Source organism: Leptonychotes weddellii, chromosome 8 (assembly GCF_054177405.1).
Source record: "Leptonychotes weddellii isolate Sample4059 chromosome 8, ASM5417740v2, whole genome shotgun sequence".
In the NCBI taxonomy this organism is placed as follows: domain Eukaryota; kingdom Metazoa; phylum Chordata; class Mammalia; order Carnivora; family Phocidae; genus Leptonychotes; species Leptonychotes weddellii.
The window spans coordinates 9,822,533-9,838,602 of NC_138376.1; the positions used below are offsets into that span (position 1 = coordinate 9,822,533).

The 16,070-nt window shown below is 41.1% G+C and overlaps 1 protein-coding gene across 1 annotated transcript in view; it reads left to right on the forward strand.

Annotated features, from left to right (window-relative positions):
• DTNBP1 (dystrobrevin binding protein 1) overlaps positions 1–16,070 on the forward strand; it is a 115,428-nt gene that overhangs the window by 32,302 nt on the left and 67,056 nt on the right. Inside the window, exon 6 of the mRNA XM_081827655.1 lies at positions 10,335–10,467. Within this exon, the coding sequence (XP_081683781.1) occupies positions 10,335–10,467 (133 nt within the window). The remainder of the gene's footprint in view (positions 1–10,334; positions 10,468–16,070) is intronic.

Genomic DNA, 16,070 nt, shown 5'->3' on the forward strand with positions numbered 1-16,070 from the left:
AGGTTTGATCATGAGATGGCAGCAGCTCAGTCCCATCTTCAGCCTCCACCTCTAACTCTAGTTCTCTTGCTGTTTCCACCACACCTGCGGTGACTTCCTCCACTGACGTCCTGAACCCCTCAAAGTCATCCATGAGGGTAGGAATCGACTTCTTCCAAACTCCTGTTCATGTTGATATTTTGACCTCTTCCCATGAATCATGAATGTTCTTAGTGGAATCTAGAATGGTGAGTTCTTTCTGGAAGATTTCCAATTTGCTTTGCCCAGATACACCAGAGGAATCACTATCTATGGCCTTACAAAATGCATTTCTCTACTTACTCTAGCCTTACAAAATGCATTTCTTAAATAATAAGACTTGAAAGTTGAAATGACTCCTTGATCCATGGGCTGCAGAACGGATGTTGTGTCAGCAGGGATGAAAACAACATATATCTTGTTGTCCATCTCCACCAGCTCTTGGGAGACCAGGTTCATTGTCAGTGAGCAGTCATATTTTGAAAGGAATCTTTTCTCCTGAGCAGTAGGTCTCGACAGTGGGCTTAAAATATTCAGAAAACCACGTTGTAAACAGATGTGCTGTCATCTAGGCTTTGTTGTTCCATTTATAGAGCACAGGCAGAGTAGATCTAGCATCATTCGTAAGGGCCTGAGGATTTTCAGAAAGGTGAATGAGCATTGGCTTCAACTTCAAGTCAGCAGCTGCTTTGGCCCCTAACAAGAGAGTCAGTCAGCCTGTGCTTTGAAGGCAGGCATTGACTTCTCCTCTCCAGCTATGGAAGTCCTAGATGGCATCCTCTTCCAATTGAAGGCTGCTTCATCTACATTGAAAATCTGTTGTTATTTGCAGCCACCTTCATTAACTCTCCCAGTCTGAAGAACTTGCTGCACCTTCTCCAACAGCACTTGCTGCTTCACCTGGCACTTGGTGTTACAGAGATGGTTTCTTTCGTTAAACCTCGTGAACCAACCTCTGCCAGCCGAATTTCCTTCACAGAACTGAAGAGAGTCAGGACCTGGCTCTGGATTAGACTTTGGCTTAAAGGAATGTTGTGGCTGGTTTGATCTTTGGTCCAGACTGCTCAAACTTTCTCCATGTTGGCAATATGACTGTTTTGCTTTCTTGTCATTCATGGGATCATTAGAGTAGTACTTTTCATTCCCTTCAAGAACTTTCTCTTTGCATTCACAACTTGGCTAACTGCTTGGTACAAAAGGCCTAGCTTTCAACCTGTCTCAGCTTTTGACATGCCTTCCTCACCGAGCTTAATCATTTCTAGCTTTTGATTTAAAGTGAGAGATATGTGACTCTTCCTCTCACTTAAACACTTAGAGGCCATTGTACAGTTATTGTGGCCTCATTTCAGTATTGTTGTGTCTCGGGGACTAGGGAGGCTCCGGGAGAAGGAGAGAGATGGGGGAACGGCCCATTGGTAGAGTCAGAACACACACAGTATTTATCAGTTAAGTTCTCTATCTTTTATGGGTGTGGTTCATGGCATCTCAGAACAATGACAGTAGTAACATCAAAGACTGCTGATCACAGATCACCACAGTAATAACAAAGTTTGAATTATCGCGAGAATCCCCAAAATGTGACATAGAGCTATGCAGTGAGCAAATGCTGTTGGAAAAATGGTACCAATAAACTTGCCCAGTGCAGGGTGGCCACAAACTTTGGATTTGTAAAAAACACAGTATCTGCGAAGCACAGTAAAACAAGGTATGCTTGTATTGAGCTCTTTTTGAAGAGTGAATTTTGTCTGCTTAAAAGATACCTCTAAAATCTAGGTGGTTTTCATATACATTGCCAGTCTGAATTACCATTAGCAGTTGAAATACACGCTACCTTTGGTTTTCACTGTATTGCTGTTATTTGTTTGATATTTATACTTAGTAATGAATGACTAACTGTAGAACAGATAGTCAAAACTGGAAGTGTGAAGGCCTCGTATCTGTTGACTTAGAGTAAGCCCCATAGAGAGGTGTTTTCAAATTGAGGCTTTTAGGTAAGCAACTTAAATGTCTTGGACCGGGTGCTGATATTCTTTACAATAGGAAGATATTTTAAAGCCAGATTTGGTGGGGTAGGTTATATAAACATATATCCATATCATGAATGTAGTGTATGAATTCATTTTTTTATTATTATGTTCAGTTAGCTACTGTATAGCACATCATTAGTTTTTGATGTAGTGTTCAGTGATTCATTAGTTACGTATAACACCCAGTGCACATCACAACGTGTGCCCTCCTTAATACCCATCACCCTATTACCCCCTCCCCCCACTCCCCTCCCTTCTGAGACCCTCAGTTCATTTCCTGGGGTCCATAGTCTCTCATGGTTCATCTCCCTCTCTGATTTCTCCCCCTTCAGCTTTCCCTCCCTTCCCCTGTGGTCCTCCCTGCTATTCCTTATGTTCCACATACCAGTGAGATCATATGATAATTGTCTTTCTCTGCTTTACTTCACTTAGCATAATCCCCTCCAGTTCCATCCATGTCGATTGCAAATGGTGGGTATTCATCTTTTCTGATGGCTGAATAATATTCCATTGTGTATATGGACCACATCTTCTTTATCCATTCATCTGTTGAACGGCATCTCGGCTCCGTCCACAGTTTGGCTATTGTGGACATTGCTGCTATGAACCCTGGGGTGCATGTGGCCCTTCTTTTCACTACATCTGTATCTTTGGGGTAAATACCCAATAGTGTAATTGCTGGGTCATAGGGTAGCTCCATTTTCAACATCTTGAGGAACCTCCATACTGTTTTCCAGAGGGGCTGCACCAGCTTGCATTCCCACCAGCAGTGTAAGAGGGTTCCCCTTTCTCCACATCCTTGCCAACATTTGTTGTTTCCTGTTTTGTTAATTTTTGCCATTCTAACTGGTGTAGGGTGGTATCTCATTGTGGTTTTGATTTGTATTTCCCTGATGGCTAATGATGTTGAGCATTTTTTCATGTCTGTTAGCCATTTGTATGTCTTCTTTGGAGAAGTGTCTGTTCATGTGTTCTGCCCATTTTTTGACTGGGTTATTTGTTTCTTGAGTGTTGAGTTTGAGAAGTTCTTTATAGATCTTGGATATCAGCCCTTTGAGTTTATGTATCATTCCTAGATATTGGAACCAGTGTCTTAAATGTTTGCTCATATACTACTGGATTCTTTTATTTTTTGGCAGCCTCAAAAGATCTCTTATCACCTTAATACTTTGACGTAATATTAAGGCTTAGTCAAGCAATAATTTAAAAAATTTTAAAAACTAGGAAGTAGTAACTGACCTGTATATAGTCACAGGATTTTCTTAACTTCTTTGAACTTTGTGCTCTTTCCCTGTCAGATCTGATACCATATCCAGTCAATTTCACCATCTTCCGGGCTGCGCGTCCTTTTTAGTCTTGCTCTGCCCTCTAGACTATCTGTCCTTATTACAGAGTAAAGGACTTACATGATGTGAGCAATCTGAACCTTTGATGATGCTTTTAGATGCCTTATCCTATGGCTTAATAAATATGACTCCTGATTACATGATCCCCCAGGAATTGTGAAGTAAGACTGGATAATCCCTTCATTTTTTTTTTTTCAAATGGAATGTGATCCATTCATCTTACATAAGCCTGTGTAATAGATAATTACTGGTAGTTTGACGTTTAAAAAAAATGATGAAGATATGCTGGGAACTGGAGAATAAGGGCTGTGGACTCCTCTCATATCTGGGTTTGGATTCCAGTTCCACAACTTCCTGTGAGACCCCATGCAGGCTTCTTGACCGCTCCAAGCTTGTTTCTTTGCAGAAAGAGGATGAGAGTTCCTGCCTCAGAGGGTAGTTGGAGGGTTGAACGAGATGACAGATGTAAGGAGAGCCCTCAGCTCAGTGCTTAGTACCTAATGAGACATCTACCGTGTGCCATGGGGCTCTTTGTAGGCTTGGGGACTACAACACTGAACAGGACTGGGTACCTGCCATCAAGATGCCGACGTTCTAGTAGAAGTCTCTCTAGCCTTTGCAAATTTACAAAACCACTCTTCTTTGATAGAAGGGTTTGGATGGATGTTATGCAGTTGAGCTTATCCTGTAAAATTGGGTAGAATGCAAAGCCACAGCATGAAATGTGGTAGATGAACAGTGTTGTATTCTGGTCATTGGTAGATCATGTATAAGGAGAAAAAATGGAATGTTGTCAACCAGATTCGTCCTTCTTCTGAAATAACCAGTGTGCATTTTATCATAAAACTGGTAAAATGTGTGAAAAGTATTGAATTCTCTTGAACTTCCACTAGAGGGTAGCCTAACCCTATTCCTTTATTGAAGTTTCAAATGTCAAGAGCTCTTCAGAGTTTTTGCTCTTGCTTAGTTTAAGTGACCTACTTCGAAAAGACTGTTCTCTTCTTCCAGAACAGAAGAATCTGTGAATTCTTAAACAGAGTGCTGTAAGAGTGACAGCCGTAGACTGAGTTTGTATCTTTCTTTTGATCTGACCTAACCTGATACATTGTTGTTTTGCTGTCTTTATGGAATTTAAGAGCTCTGGCAGAGAGGCTGCCCCAGCTACAAGTGTTTTGTAAACTAGGTTTATTTTATTGTTCAGGTTCCTTTCTGGGAGGAGGAACATTAACTCTCTTTAGACACCTTTTCCTGTGCCACCCAGATCTTGTTCGTGCCATAACGGCATTTGCAAGCTAATTCACTTCTTAAAGTTCCTTGTTACCACAGCATCATTGCTGTATTATCTTATTACATAAAAGGGTAATGTAAGCATTTGAAGGATCTTTCAAGCCTTTTAGTACCTGGCCTCTGTGACCTCTGGCTTTGCAACCAAAGAAGATTTCTTTCTTCCTCAAGGCTAATTGTTTTGTTAGAAAAGTACTCAAGTATGAAATAATTTTAGTGTGCCACCCCATTCTTCATATATAAGCGGTTACACTGCAGATAATACGTATTTCAAACAAATGGCACAAAGAAAAATTGCAACCAGAATCGCCCTTCCTCCGGGACGGTCTTCTCAGCAAGGATTTCTGAAGCTCTTCCCCGCACTGTTGTCAGGCATTCCCACATGGCTTTTCACAATAAAATTCCACCTCTCTTTTCCACTGGTCGCTGAATGAGACATAGGCTGTTGGTGTAGCGAGCAGAATGGTCAGGTTTGAGCTTCTCGTGAAGGTATGTTTGTATCTGTGGAGCCCTGCTAGTGTTTTATGTGCATGCGTTCTAAGTTTGGGTTACCAGCTAACTCACAAACACGATTCATTTTGTAATGAGAAATGAGCAGGTTGTGACCAGGACATTCATTTTTTGCCATTTAAATGCAATATAAAATATTCAGAGTACTCATCACATATATATGTTGTAATTATTTAAAGGGATTTTTAAAAGTTTCTAATGTAAAAAGGGAAGAACATTTATTTTTGTTGATATAGTTCTTCTATATTTGATTCCTGATTTCAAGCCAGTTAAGAGTTAAAATGGAAAATTTCCATTGCTTTTGCTGCTCTAACTCACTGATAAGGGGCCTGGTCTGACATATTAATAACAAAAGTACCATAGTGTTGCCTAATGTTTTCTAACTTCTCTGCCCGTGTTTAATTCATCCTTTTACAAAATTTAGCATAAGCTCTTAATATTTAAGTTAGATGAACATGAATCATACATTTGCTTTTTTGGTTATTATTTGATGTCTTAGTGGGATAGAGTCATTCTTAGTTGAATTCAGTAGACTAGGTATTAGGGGATACAAAGATGCAAACATACAGTTATTACCCTTAAGACCCTTACTGATTCCTGAGAGAATACTCAGGAATATATAAATAGTTGATAATATCAGAGTATAAGCTCTGTGTGAGGTTCAGAGGTGTGTGGAGGTGCAGAAGAGGGAGGAGGGCAGGCAAGCAGAGGCATCTCACGAGTAGACAGAGTCAGAGAAACAGGAATGTGCACGAGTCGTCTTAGAATGGTGAGTGGTCCCGAAGGAAAGTAGTAGTGAGATTGGAAAAGTAGGTTGTGGTGCTGGGGGGTGATAGGTTTCTGAATACTAAGTTAAGGTGTTAAACTGGATTCTTTTTTTTTAAGATTTTATTTATTGATTTGAGAGAGAGAGAGAGTGAGCGCATGAGCAGGGGGAAGGGGCAGAGGGAGAGAGAATCTCAAGCAGACTCCCCACTGAGCAGGGAGCCCAACGCAGGGCTCGATCCCAGGACCCTAAGATCATGACCTGAGCTGAAGGCAGACGCTTAACAGACTGCGCTACCCAGACACCCCTAAACTGGATTCTTTTTTTTTTTTAAGTTTTTTTTTTTTTTTAAAGATTTTATTTATTTATTCATGAGAGACAGAGAGAGAGAGAAGCAGAGGGAGAAACAGGCTCCCAAGGAGCAGGGAGCCCGATGCGGGACTCAATCCCAGGACCCTGGGATCGTGACCTGAGCCGAAGGCAGACGCTTAACCATCTGAGCCACCCAGGCGCCCCCCTAAACTGGATTCTTAAAGTACTCAGGAGCCTTTAACTTTCTAGAGGAGAGAACATAAATACGAATTTGGTGGTAGCAATGAAATGGCCACTGAGTCTTCCAAGCATTTTAGATCTAGATTAGCCATTCAGAAACACAAGAATATGATGCTGTTGGTCAATTCAGAAGCATGTACAGTTTGTTTCCAAAGTATTTTTTTTTTTTAAAGATTTTATTTATTTGTCAGAGAGAGAGAGAGAGAGCACAAGCAGGGGGAGCAGCAGAGAGAGAAGCAGGCTCCCCGCTGAGCAGGGAACCTGACATGGGTCTCAATCCCAGGACCGCAGGATCATGACCTGAGCCACCCAGGTGCCCCTAGTTTGTTTCTTAGTAGTAGTTCCAGGTTTGGTCCTAAACCAGTCACATGTTTCACTTGGTCGCCATTTTATTAACACAGGAGTGAACTAGGGTGGCAAGTTCAATATGTATCTAGAAGAGAATTTCTCTCCATGAGAAATGAATTGGCCTGACTAGGTATCAAGTCATTTCATTCAAGTTTCTGGCTTCATTAGTTCTCTAGTCAACCAACAGAGCTAGACTCTAAATAGAAATTGCCATCTGGGGGCGCCTGGACTCAGTTGGTTAAGCTTCGGCCATCAGCTCAGGTCATGATCCCAGGGTCCTGGAATCGAGTCCCACATCAGGCTCCCTGCTTAGTAGGGAGCCTGCTGCTCCCCCTGCTTGTGCTTGTGCTCTCTTTCCCTCTCCTGGCAAATAAATAAATAACATCTTTAAAAAATATATCTATAAAAAAATAGAACTTGCCATCTGTCCAAATAGAAATCAAAAAGGTAAAAAAATACATATATGTCTTCAAATATAGAACAATTATTGATTCCATTACTTATTTTCTTTTTAGCAAAATCATTTAAAATTTAATTCCCCTCATTTATAAGGGATCTTAAGTCTAACAACATAGTTTTGAGTATAATTTTTAGGCATGTAAGTTTACTAGAAAAAAAATGAAAATTTTATTGATACTTTGGTCTGTTATATCTGTAGGTGTTTATATCATGATCATTTCTGGTATGCCAAATTATTAGTTTTAAATGACTTTTATATGGGTGGCTCAGTCGGTTGAGTGTCCGACTCTTGGTTTTGGCTCAAGTCATGATCTCAGGGTCGTGAGATCAGGCTCCCTGCTCAGTGGAGGGTCTACTTGAGATTCTCTCCCTCTACCTCTCCGTCTGCCTGTCCTCCACTCACCCCCACTTGCGTGAGTATGCTTGTGCGTGCTCTCTCTCAAAATCTTTTAAAAAATAAATAAGTAAATGACTTTTATGGAACTTAGCTAGTTTTTATAGTTTTTTCCCTGTATTTTTTAATAATCAGTTATAAATTACTGTCAAATGCTGAGTTAGGTATACTTTGTATTTATATTTATATGTAAGTATATAGTATATACTTTGCCCCATTGGACCCTTTTGACAGCTTTGCAAGATGTGAATTGTTAGCCCTTTTTTACAGATGAGATGTCTCACCTCATTGTAAGGGGCAGAGTGGGGTTGCCCCCTTTTTTTTTTTTTTTAAAGATTTTATTTATTTATTTGACACAGAGAGAGAGAGAGCACAAGCAGGGGGAGCAGCAGGCAGAGGGAGAAGCAGGCTTCCCGAGGAGCAGGGAGCCCGATGTGGGGCTCGATCCCAGGACCCTGGGATCATGACCTGAGCTGAAGGCAGACGCTAAACGACTGAGCCACCCAGGCGCCCTCCTCCTAATTGGTCCCTTGTATGCTAAGGATAACAACGTAACATGCATGATACTGCAGGAACCAAGTAGCTTAGAGTTAAATGGATTCCGTATTAAATTTAATTATTCTAGTTCTTATCACTAATCAAAGTGAAATAGCCTTTTAAATAATCCTATTAGCTATGATCACCTTTTAAGACCCCGTCAAGCTGGTTATAACAGAATGAGCTGAATACTGCTTCTTCAGGGTCAGTAGTCATAGCTCCGAGACTGAGGCTCCTACTCGTTTTTCCATTTTATGTAATAACAACAACAAAAAAATAACGTAAACAGCAATGAATATAGTAACATCATTTTGCTGGTTTTCTCCCCACATAAACCCTCTATGTACCATTCATGTCATTATTAAAAATCTTGGATTTAATTCCTCATGGATTGAAATTTAGATTTTGCATATTATTTTAGGTTGGGCTTTCCATAATCCCATATCACATATATTAACAGTCTTTTGTGGCCCCTGAAGATAGATTCAAAACTGTTTTGAACTGCATGATCGTCAGCCCTTTGCAGCCCTCCCACGGTTTTACAGTGACCCATCAATATCTGGGAGTACCTGAAATGTCTTTGAAAAGGACTGCTAAACTGTCATCACATTTTTATTTTTCAGCAAAATTTTATTTTCCCCCCAAATCCATGTCTTTAAACCCTAGGCCCTACCAAACAGAAGAGGGAGGTTTTATAGATAGCATAGTATTTGGCCAGGCCTTTGGATCAAAGATTACGAACAGGCCAAAATGTGCATCTAATAAACCTAAAACTGCAAGTTGAAATTTGAGGAGTTTGCTTCTAATCCAGATGCTACAAAAGCTAATTTGGAAAGTCCTGTGGAAATCTAGTGGACACATGAAGGAATTAGATGTGCCGTAATTGTATTTAGCTATTTATGTGAAAGCAGGACTGGAAGGCTGCACAGCTAGCTCGCTCCTTCTCTGCTGCCCTTTCCCTTCCCCACTGGATGGCTGTGACTTCCAGATTTGGGGGTCAGTCTCTTGCCGGACCTTCCCCTCCCCTCCCTCATCTGTGTTAGACGCCACTCTTGAGTTTCCCGAGCACCGCACACCTCACTCTGCGAGGATGTGGTGTCGTTGAAATACATCTCTCCTCCTACTTTGAGTTCTTTGGCACAAGGACTGTCTTTTTCATCTTTGTATCCCAGTGTCTGGCACATGTGGTGTTCGGTAAATGGCCACAGTGCTTGTTGGAGTTCTTTAAAATCTTTGACCTCTAAAACTTCTCTGTTGTCGGAGGAAACAACCAATCCTCACTTCTACAATGATGAAGTCTTGGTTCACCTAGCACACTATCAATTCAAAATTATTTTTAGTGCAAGAGGGACTCAGTTTGTTCCAGCTGCCCTTCAGTCGCCACGTGACCTTGGGCAAAGCACTGAGTTAATTTCTGCAGGCTTTGGTCTCGAATCTCTTAAATGAAGGCTTTTACTGGAACATGATCTCCATGTTCCAGTAAAGCTACCAAGCTCTGTGGCCTAGAGGCACGGTAGAGACCACAGTGGTCTGGTGGGCAGAGCTGAGTCTCTTCCCCACCACCCGGTGACCTGGGCTTACTGAGTATGTGTACAGCTCTGAAGTGACTTATGAAAATTGATGTGTATCATTTGCCAGGGCAAAACAAACGCTCTGCTTAAGTAACTTGGAATCTCAAATTTTAAATTACGTTTGGTATAATTTGTGTTAATTATAATTTGCTATATTCTCATGTGAAAATTGATTATTCACATGTGGTTTATGGGATCATTAGGATATCACATTAGATTAATCACGATGCTCTGTTTCCTCATCATCCTGGTTAATAGAATATTTAAAGTATTTTGGAAAGTTATATCTTGCAAATGTTTGAAATATAAAAATAAACACAAGAGAATTTGAAGTACATTTTAAAGTTGGTCAGTGTATTTTATTTTGCTTCAAGAATGCTTAATAAAGAATATTAAATAAATGGAAAACAATTTCAACATTTTAAACTTTCTAACCTTTGAACACTTTTTTTTCCTCCATGATCGAGGATTCTGATTTTTTACGTTTGTTTCTTATTTTTTTTGGACCTTATGTACTTTCAGCTCACTTAGAGGCTAGCTTTGAGGAAGTCGAAAGCCACCTGTTGAATCTGGAGGATTTATGTGGACAGTGTGAATTAGAAAGATACAAACATATGCAGTCCCAACAATTGGAAAATTACAAGAAAAATAAGAGGTGAGTTTGAAAAATTGGTCAACAGTATTCATTTTACATGCTGTTTGTAAGTTTGGGCTGATAAAAGACAAAAGGTTGCAACATGTGAAGCTCATTCATAAGCTTTCCAGAACATGACCTTGAGATACATCTATATTTTGGTACCGCTGTGTGTTGCCATATTATGGAGATGAGCTCTGTAAAGCTGAGGCTGGGATAAAAGGTGGAGGGGAGCAGAGCGACAGCCAGAGCTCTCCCAGAAAGCAGGAGCCCTGACCTCATTGTCTCCAAGTGGCATATCCTGAGCTGCTTTTTTCCTTTTCTTTCTTTTCTCCTCCTTTATTATTAGAGCAGGAAGAAAAGGAACCTGAGCCCAGGTTCCTGGGGTTTGAATCTCAGCTTTGTCAAGGACTGGCTGTGAGGCCGTAAGCAAGTTACTTGCTCTCTCTTAGCCTCAGTGTCTCTAGCCGATAGTGAGGATACTATACCCACTTCCTAGGGTTGTTGTGAGGATTGAATGAGGTAAGAGCTATCAGGCACAAAAAGTGCTCTGTAAGTATTAGTTAAAATCATGACTGTTGTCATGGAGCTGGGGGATAGGAACTGGATGCAGAAGGGAAGCCCAAGGGTGACAGTTTGTGGGACCAGCTGCAGCATCCCAGCTCATGCAGTGCCGCCTCGGGCAGGCTCGGAATTCCGGTCCACGGGGCAGGGTCCACGGTAGCTGATGAGAGTGCCTGAGACGGTCAGTGGTCTGCCCCGCGCAGAGCAGGGAAGGGGAGCCATGAAGGGGGTTTGTGATGGTGCAAGAAAACGCAGGTCGTGGGATTGGAATTGGGCTTAGGCCTGAGAGCAGATTTGGAGGGAGAGGAAGAAAGATTGGCTGGGCAGAGTATCCTGTTGGTTTTAAGTGTTCTTATCGAGGGTGTGGCAGTATGGGAGGACTGGGTTGTTGACATGGACAGGAAGTGCCAGTCACTGGTATACAGGAGGAAAAAAGTGAAGCTAATATGTAGGTATTGTAGATTATCACAGTGACTTCATAGTTTTCTAGAATAAAGCCAAAGGATGGGGCGGAGATGAAACTGAGTATTCTGAAATTTTGGATCAGGTCCATGTGTTTTTAGGACTGGGTCTTAAATGTTAATGAGCCATAAGAATCACCTGGGTAGTGTTTCAAATGCAAACACCTGGGCTCCATCATTGGCCAGCCCCAATTCCCAAGCTAATTCCAATGGTTTTGCTGTAGACAAGCATTTCAGGCAATTCTGACACAGGTAGTTCAGGGAGAGACCCTTTAAGAGACGGCCAGGTGGGGGTGGGATTGGGTGGTGTGCAGGCTCTACATGGAAGAGCTTCCAAAGGAGCCCCAAGGGGGCTGTGGATAAAATTGTCTGCAGAAGTTTGTAAGTATGTGAGTTTTTCTGGAGGTGCTTTCTGTAAATTGCATTTACCTACAGAGATTACAGGAGGGTATGTGGCAGCATTAAGAATACAGTCCTTGTCTGGGGCGGCTGGGTGGCTCAGTCGTTAAGCGTCTTCCTTCCGCTCAGGTCATGATCCCAGAGTCCTGGGATCGAGCCCCACATCAGGCTTCCTGCTCGGCGGGAAGCCTGCTTCTCCCTCTCCCACTCCCCCTGCTTGTGTTCCCTCTCTCGCTGTGTCTCTCTCTGTCAAATAAATAAATAAAATCTTTAAAAAAAAAAAAAAAAAAGAATGCAGTCCTTGTCAAAGAACGAGTGGATGAGTGCTGGGACCCAGGGGGTTTCAGACTGAATCATGGGGCATGAGAGATGAAGAACTCTCTCTCCAGAAGGGAAGAGAACAACGCAAGATAGCAGAGTTAGAGATGGTTGAGTTAGAGATGTTTCGGCTGGTCTGCAATTTTAAATGAAAAAGTAGGGAAATACTCTGTTGTGAAAGTGTTAATCATGTAAGTTTATAATACAATAGGTTTCAAGGAGCATAGTAGGAAGGCTTAGAATGGCAAATTAGGAAATTTTTGTAGGAAATTGGGCAGTGTGGGTACAGGTCATGTGAACCCTAGAAGTTACATGGTTTCCTCATCTGTAAAATGGAGATAATAAAAGACCTTTTAGGGTTATGTTAAGGATTCAGTTGGTAAAGTGCTTAGAATAATGCTCAGCACATGGTGAATGCCGCGTCAGGCGGCCAGCACTGGCTGCCTTGTATGATTACTTGTACAGCTGAGTTGATGGGTATTCCGTATTTGTACCAGTTATGTTTTCTAGCTAGTTGAACACAAGAACTATGTGAATATTGTGGTTTTTCTATCCATATGTGTTAATATTGATTATTTGAAACAGGGTATCTGATACTTTAGTATGTAAAATTAAATTTCAGGTTTCTGATTATTAGATAGAAAAAAAGTAATAAAATTTGGAACTATGAGGTTTTATATCTTTCTTTTACTTTCACCCAGTGACTTAAATGTATTCTCATTAATGCATTATAATTTATATGTTATAAAATGAAAATTAATTTTAGTGTTTGGAGAGCAGCATTGCCCATGATTTAAGTGAAAGCCAAAATGTACTGAACGGGTCTTAATAGGTTTCACGTAATTGAAATGACAGAGTATTTGTCTTTTAAGAGATAGAATTATGTAGTAGAAAAAGTGTGTCCTTAGAGTCAGAAGACCCAAGTCCTGGCTCCGTTGGTTACTGACTTGGGCGTTAAGCCTTACTAATAACTAACAGTTGATTAACACATACTTTGTATGCTGTATGTATTGTATGCTGTACTCTTACAATAAAGTAAGCTACAGAAAAAAATGTTACTAAGAAAATCATAAGGGAAAATACATTTACAGTACTATACTGTATTTATCAGAGAAAAATCTGCATATAAGTGGGCCCATGCCGTTCAAACCTGTGTTGTTTAATGGTTAACTGAATATTGAAACGGGGGTTCAGTGAAAGTCTGCATATCGCACAGTAGGGCTGTTTGGCCATTTTCCTCACTGGCTCCCAGAAGTCTGGCAGCCAAACGTACACCCCTGTGCAGATTATTGGAGGGCTCATCTGAGAAATTGACCAGCCCAAAAGAAAACACCTGCTCGTGTGGACGTTTGGGGGACTGCTCTGATGAAAGAGCAGGGTCTGCATCTTTGCACCCTGCATGCTGAGCTCCACACTTGTGTACATGACTTCTAATCAGCTTTGTGGTGCCTCACTCTTAAATATGAACGGATAGCTGAGAAATAATATCCAATGGAGGAAAGCTTCCAGAGTGAAAGGAACCAAAATAAATAGAAAATAAAGTAGTAATAATTAAAAAAAACACACAGAGGAATGAGAGACTATGAGGGGAGCAGAAGGAAACTTACAAACAGAAATCATAATATATGAGGCCACCTTGTAAGAGACCATTTTGCATTTATGAGACATGAACAGGAGACTACAGAAAAGGAATAATAAGAGACAAGAAAGAGCTCTTAGAAATAAAACATATGATAGCAGAAATAGTAAATTTCAACCGAAGCATTGGGAGATCATGTTTGGCCTCTATATAAGAGAGCACAAAGGTAAGAAAAGCTAAGAATGTTGAGAAAATTAGAGAATTCATTCCTGAGTCTCATTATCTGACTACTAGAAGCTTCAGAAAGAAAGGAGGGGGGGACGCCTGGGTGGCTCAGTTGGTTGGGCGACTGCCTTCAGCTCAGGTCATGATCCTGGAGTCCCCGGATCGAGTCCCGCATCGGGCTCCCTGCTCGGTGGGGAGTCTGCTTCTCCCTCTGACCCTCCCCACTCTCATGCTCTCTCTATCTCATTCTCTCTCTCAAATAAATAAATAAAATCTTTACAAAAAAAAAAAAGGGGGGGGAAGGCAAATTTATTAAAGAACTAATACCATATAACTGTTCAGAACTGAATGGTATGAATAAGTTTGAAAGGGCCCACCAAGTACCGGACAAAATGAGTGGGAAAAGATCCATTGTCAATGCATATTTTTATAAATTTCACTACACTAGGAATAGAGGTCATAAAAGTCTTCAGAAAAATCTTAAGGATCAGGAATCAAAAGGAACGTGAGCTTTTCAGCAGCACCTCTGGAACTGGAGAATGATTTTCACTTTTCATTTACTTAGCAACATTTTCATCAAGTGGGAGGAAATGGTCATTTCCAGGCGTACAGGGGCTCAGATTTCACTCATGCACACACTGTATCAGGAAACTGCGGGAGGATATGGTCCACCGACAAGGGAGTAAACCAAGGAGAAGGAAGAACGGACACAGAAGAGACATGAATTGCAGTGAGGATCCATCCAGTTCAGAAGAAAAACAACGGGAATGCTCAGGGGGATGGTAAAGAGAAGTTTGAACAGGCCTGGCAAGCAGTCCAGACTGAAGAAGGAAGACCTTCTGGAGGATTGCAAGAGCAATGTTTCCAAGGGAAGAAAATGAAGCTAATAGGTTGTCTGATAAGCTTGATCATATTGAGAGTTTTATAAGCTCTGACGGCAAGTCTTTGGTGATAGGTACGATGTTTTAAAAACGGGCCAAACAAGGCAACTCTTAACACTAGGGGAAAACACAGTTTTACAAGAAGAGAAATAAAACACCGTATGACAGTTACAAACCGTATTTATAGAACTCTGTAATAGCTAACGTGGAGTTAGGCCGGAACTGTGCTGTAACTTACTGGAAAGATGGTGGAGAAGCTTGCTGTATTGCAGGCTACGAGGGAGCGAGTAAAGAAAGCTCATCCTCGGCTTCCACAGCAGGGGATCAGTATGTTGTAATATTTAAAATAGAACAAAATGAATAATTATCAGTGTTGGCACATTAGAATAGAAATAATGGAGGTAAATACCAGAAATAGCCCAAAGAATGGAATGTGGCTTCTTGTGAAAAGTGGGCCAGGAAGGTAGACAGAGCCGGGGCAGGGAACTCTGATCCTCATCATAAATAAACCCTCTGGGCACTAGTTGACTTAAGGAACGTACATGCATTATTTTGACAAATACAGAAATTGAACTTAAAAACACTCTAGACTGAGAAGATTGCCACTGACAAAACCTTCCATGATCAAATAAGTTCCAGGAGCGCTCTGTCCTGTGTTTGCCTTGTGGAGCTTTGTGGTACATGTCAGTGCATTCCGAGTTCTGGGAATTCCTGTAGTAAAGAAATTTGTTTGACTCAGCATCTCACAGCTTGCTTGCTCACAAACCAATCTGTGTGTAATACACGTTAAAATTGTGTGACTTGGTATTTTTCTGTATTATGTAACACCATCTGAAAAATTTTCAAATACTGGTCCCCCAAATTAAACTTACTATCTGATTCCATGGGGAAGAGTTTCTTAAAAATAAACCACCTTCCTTTTTAACAAGATACCCTACAATCTAAACTGATGACTTTTCTTGCTCTAAAGAAGAAAATGTATGGTAACAAAAGATTGGCTAGATGGTATGTGTGTGTATGTTTAAAACATCTGCATGCTGGGGCGCCTGGATGGCTCAGTCGGTTAAGTGTCCGACTTTTTTTTTTAAAGATTTATTTATTTAGTTAGTTATTAGAGAGAGAAAACAAGCGGGGAGGAGTGGAAGACAGAGAAGGAGAAGCAGACTCCCCGCTGAGCAGGGAGCCCAACTCAGAGCT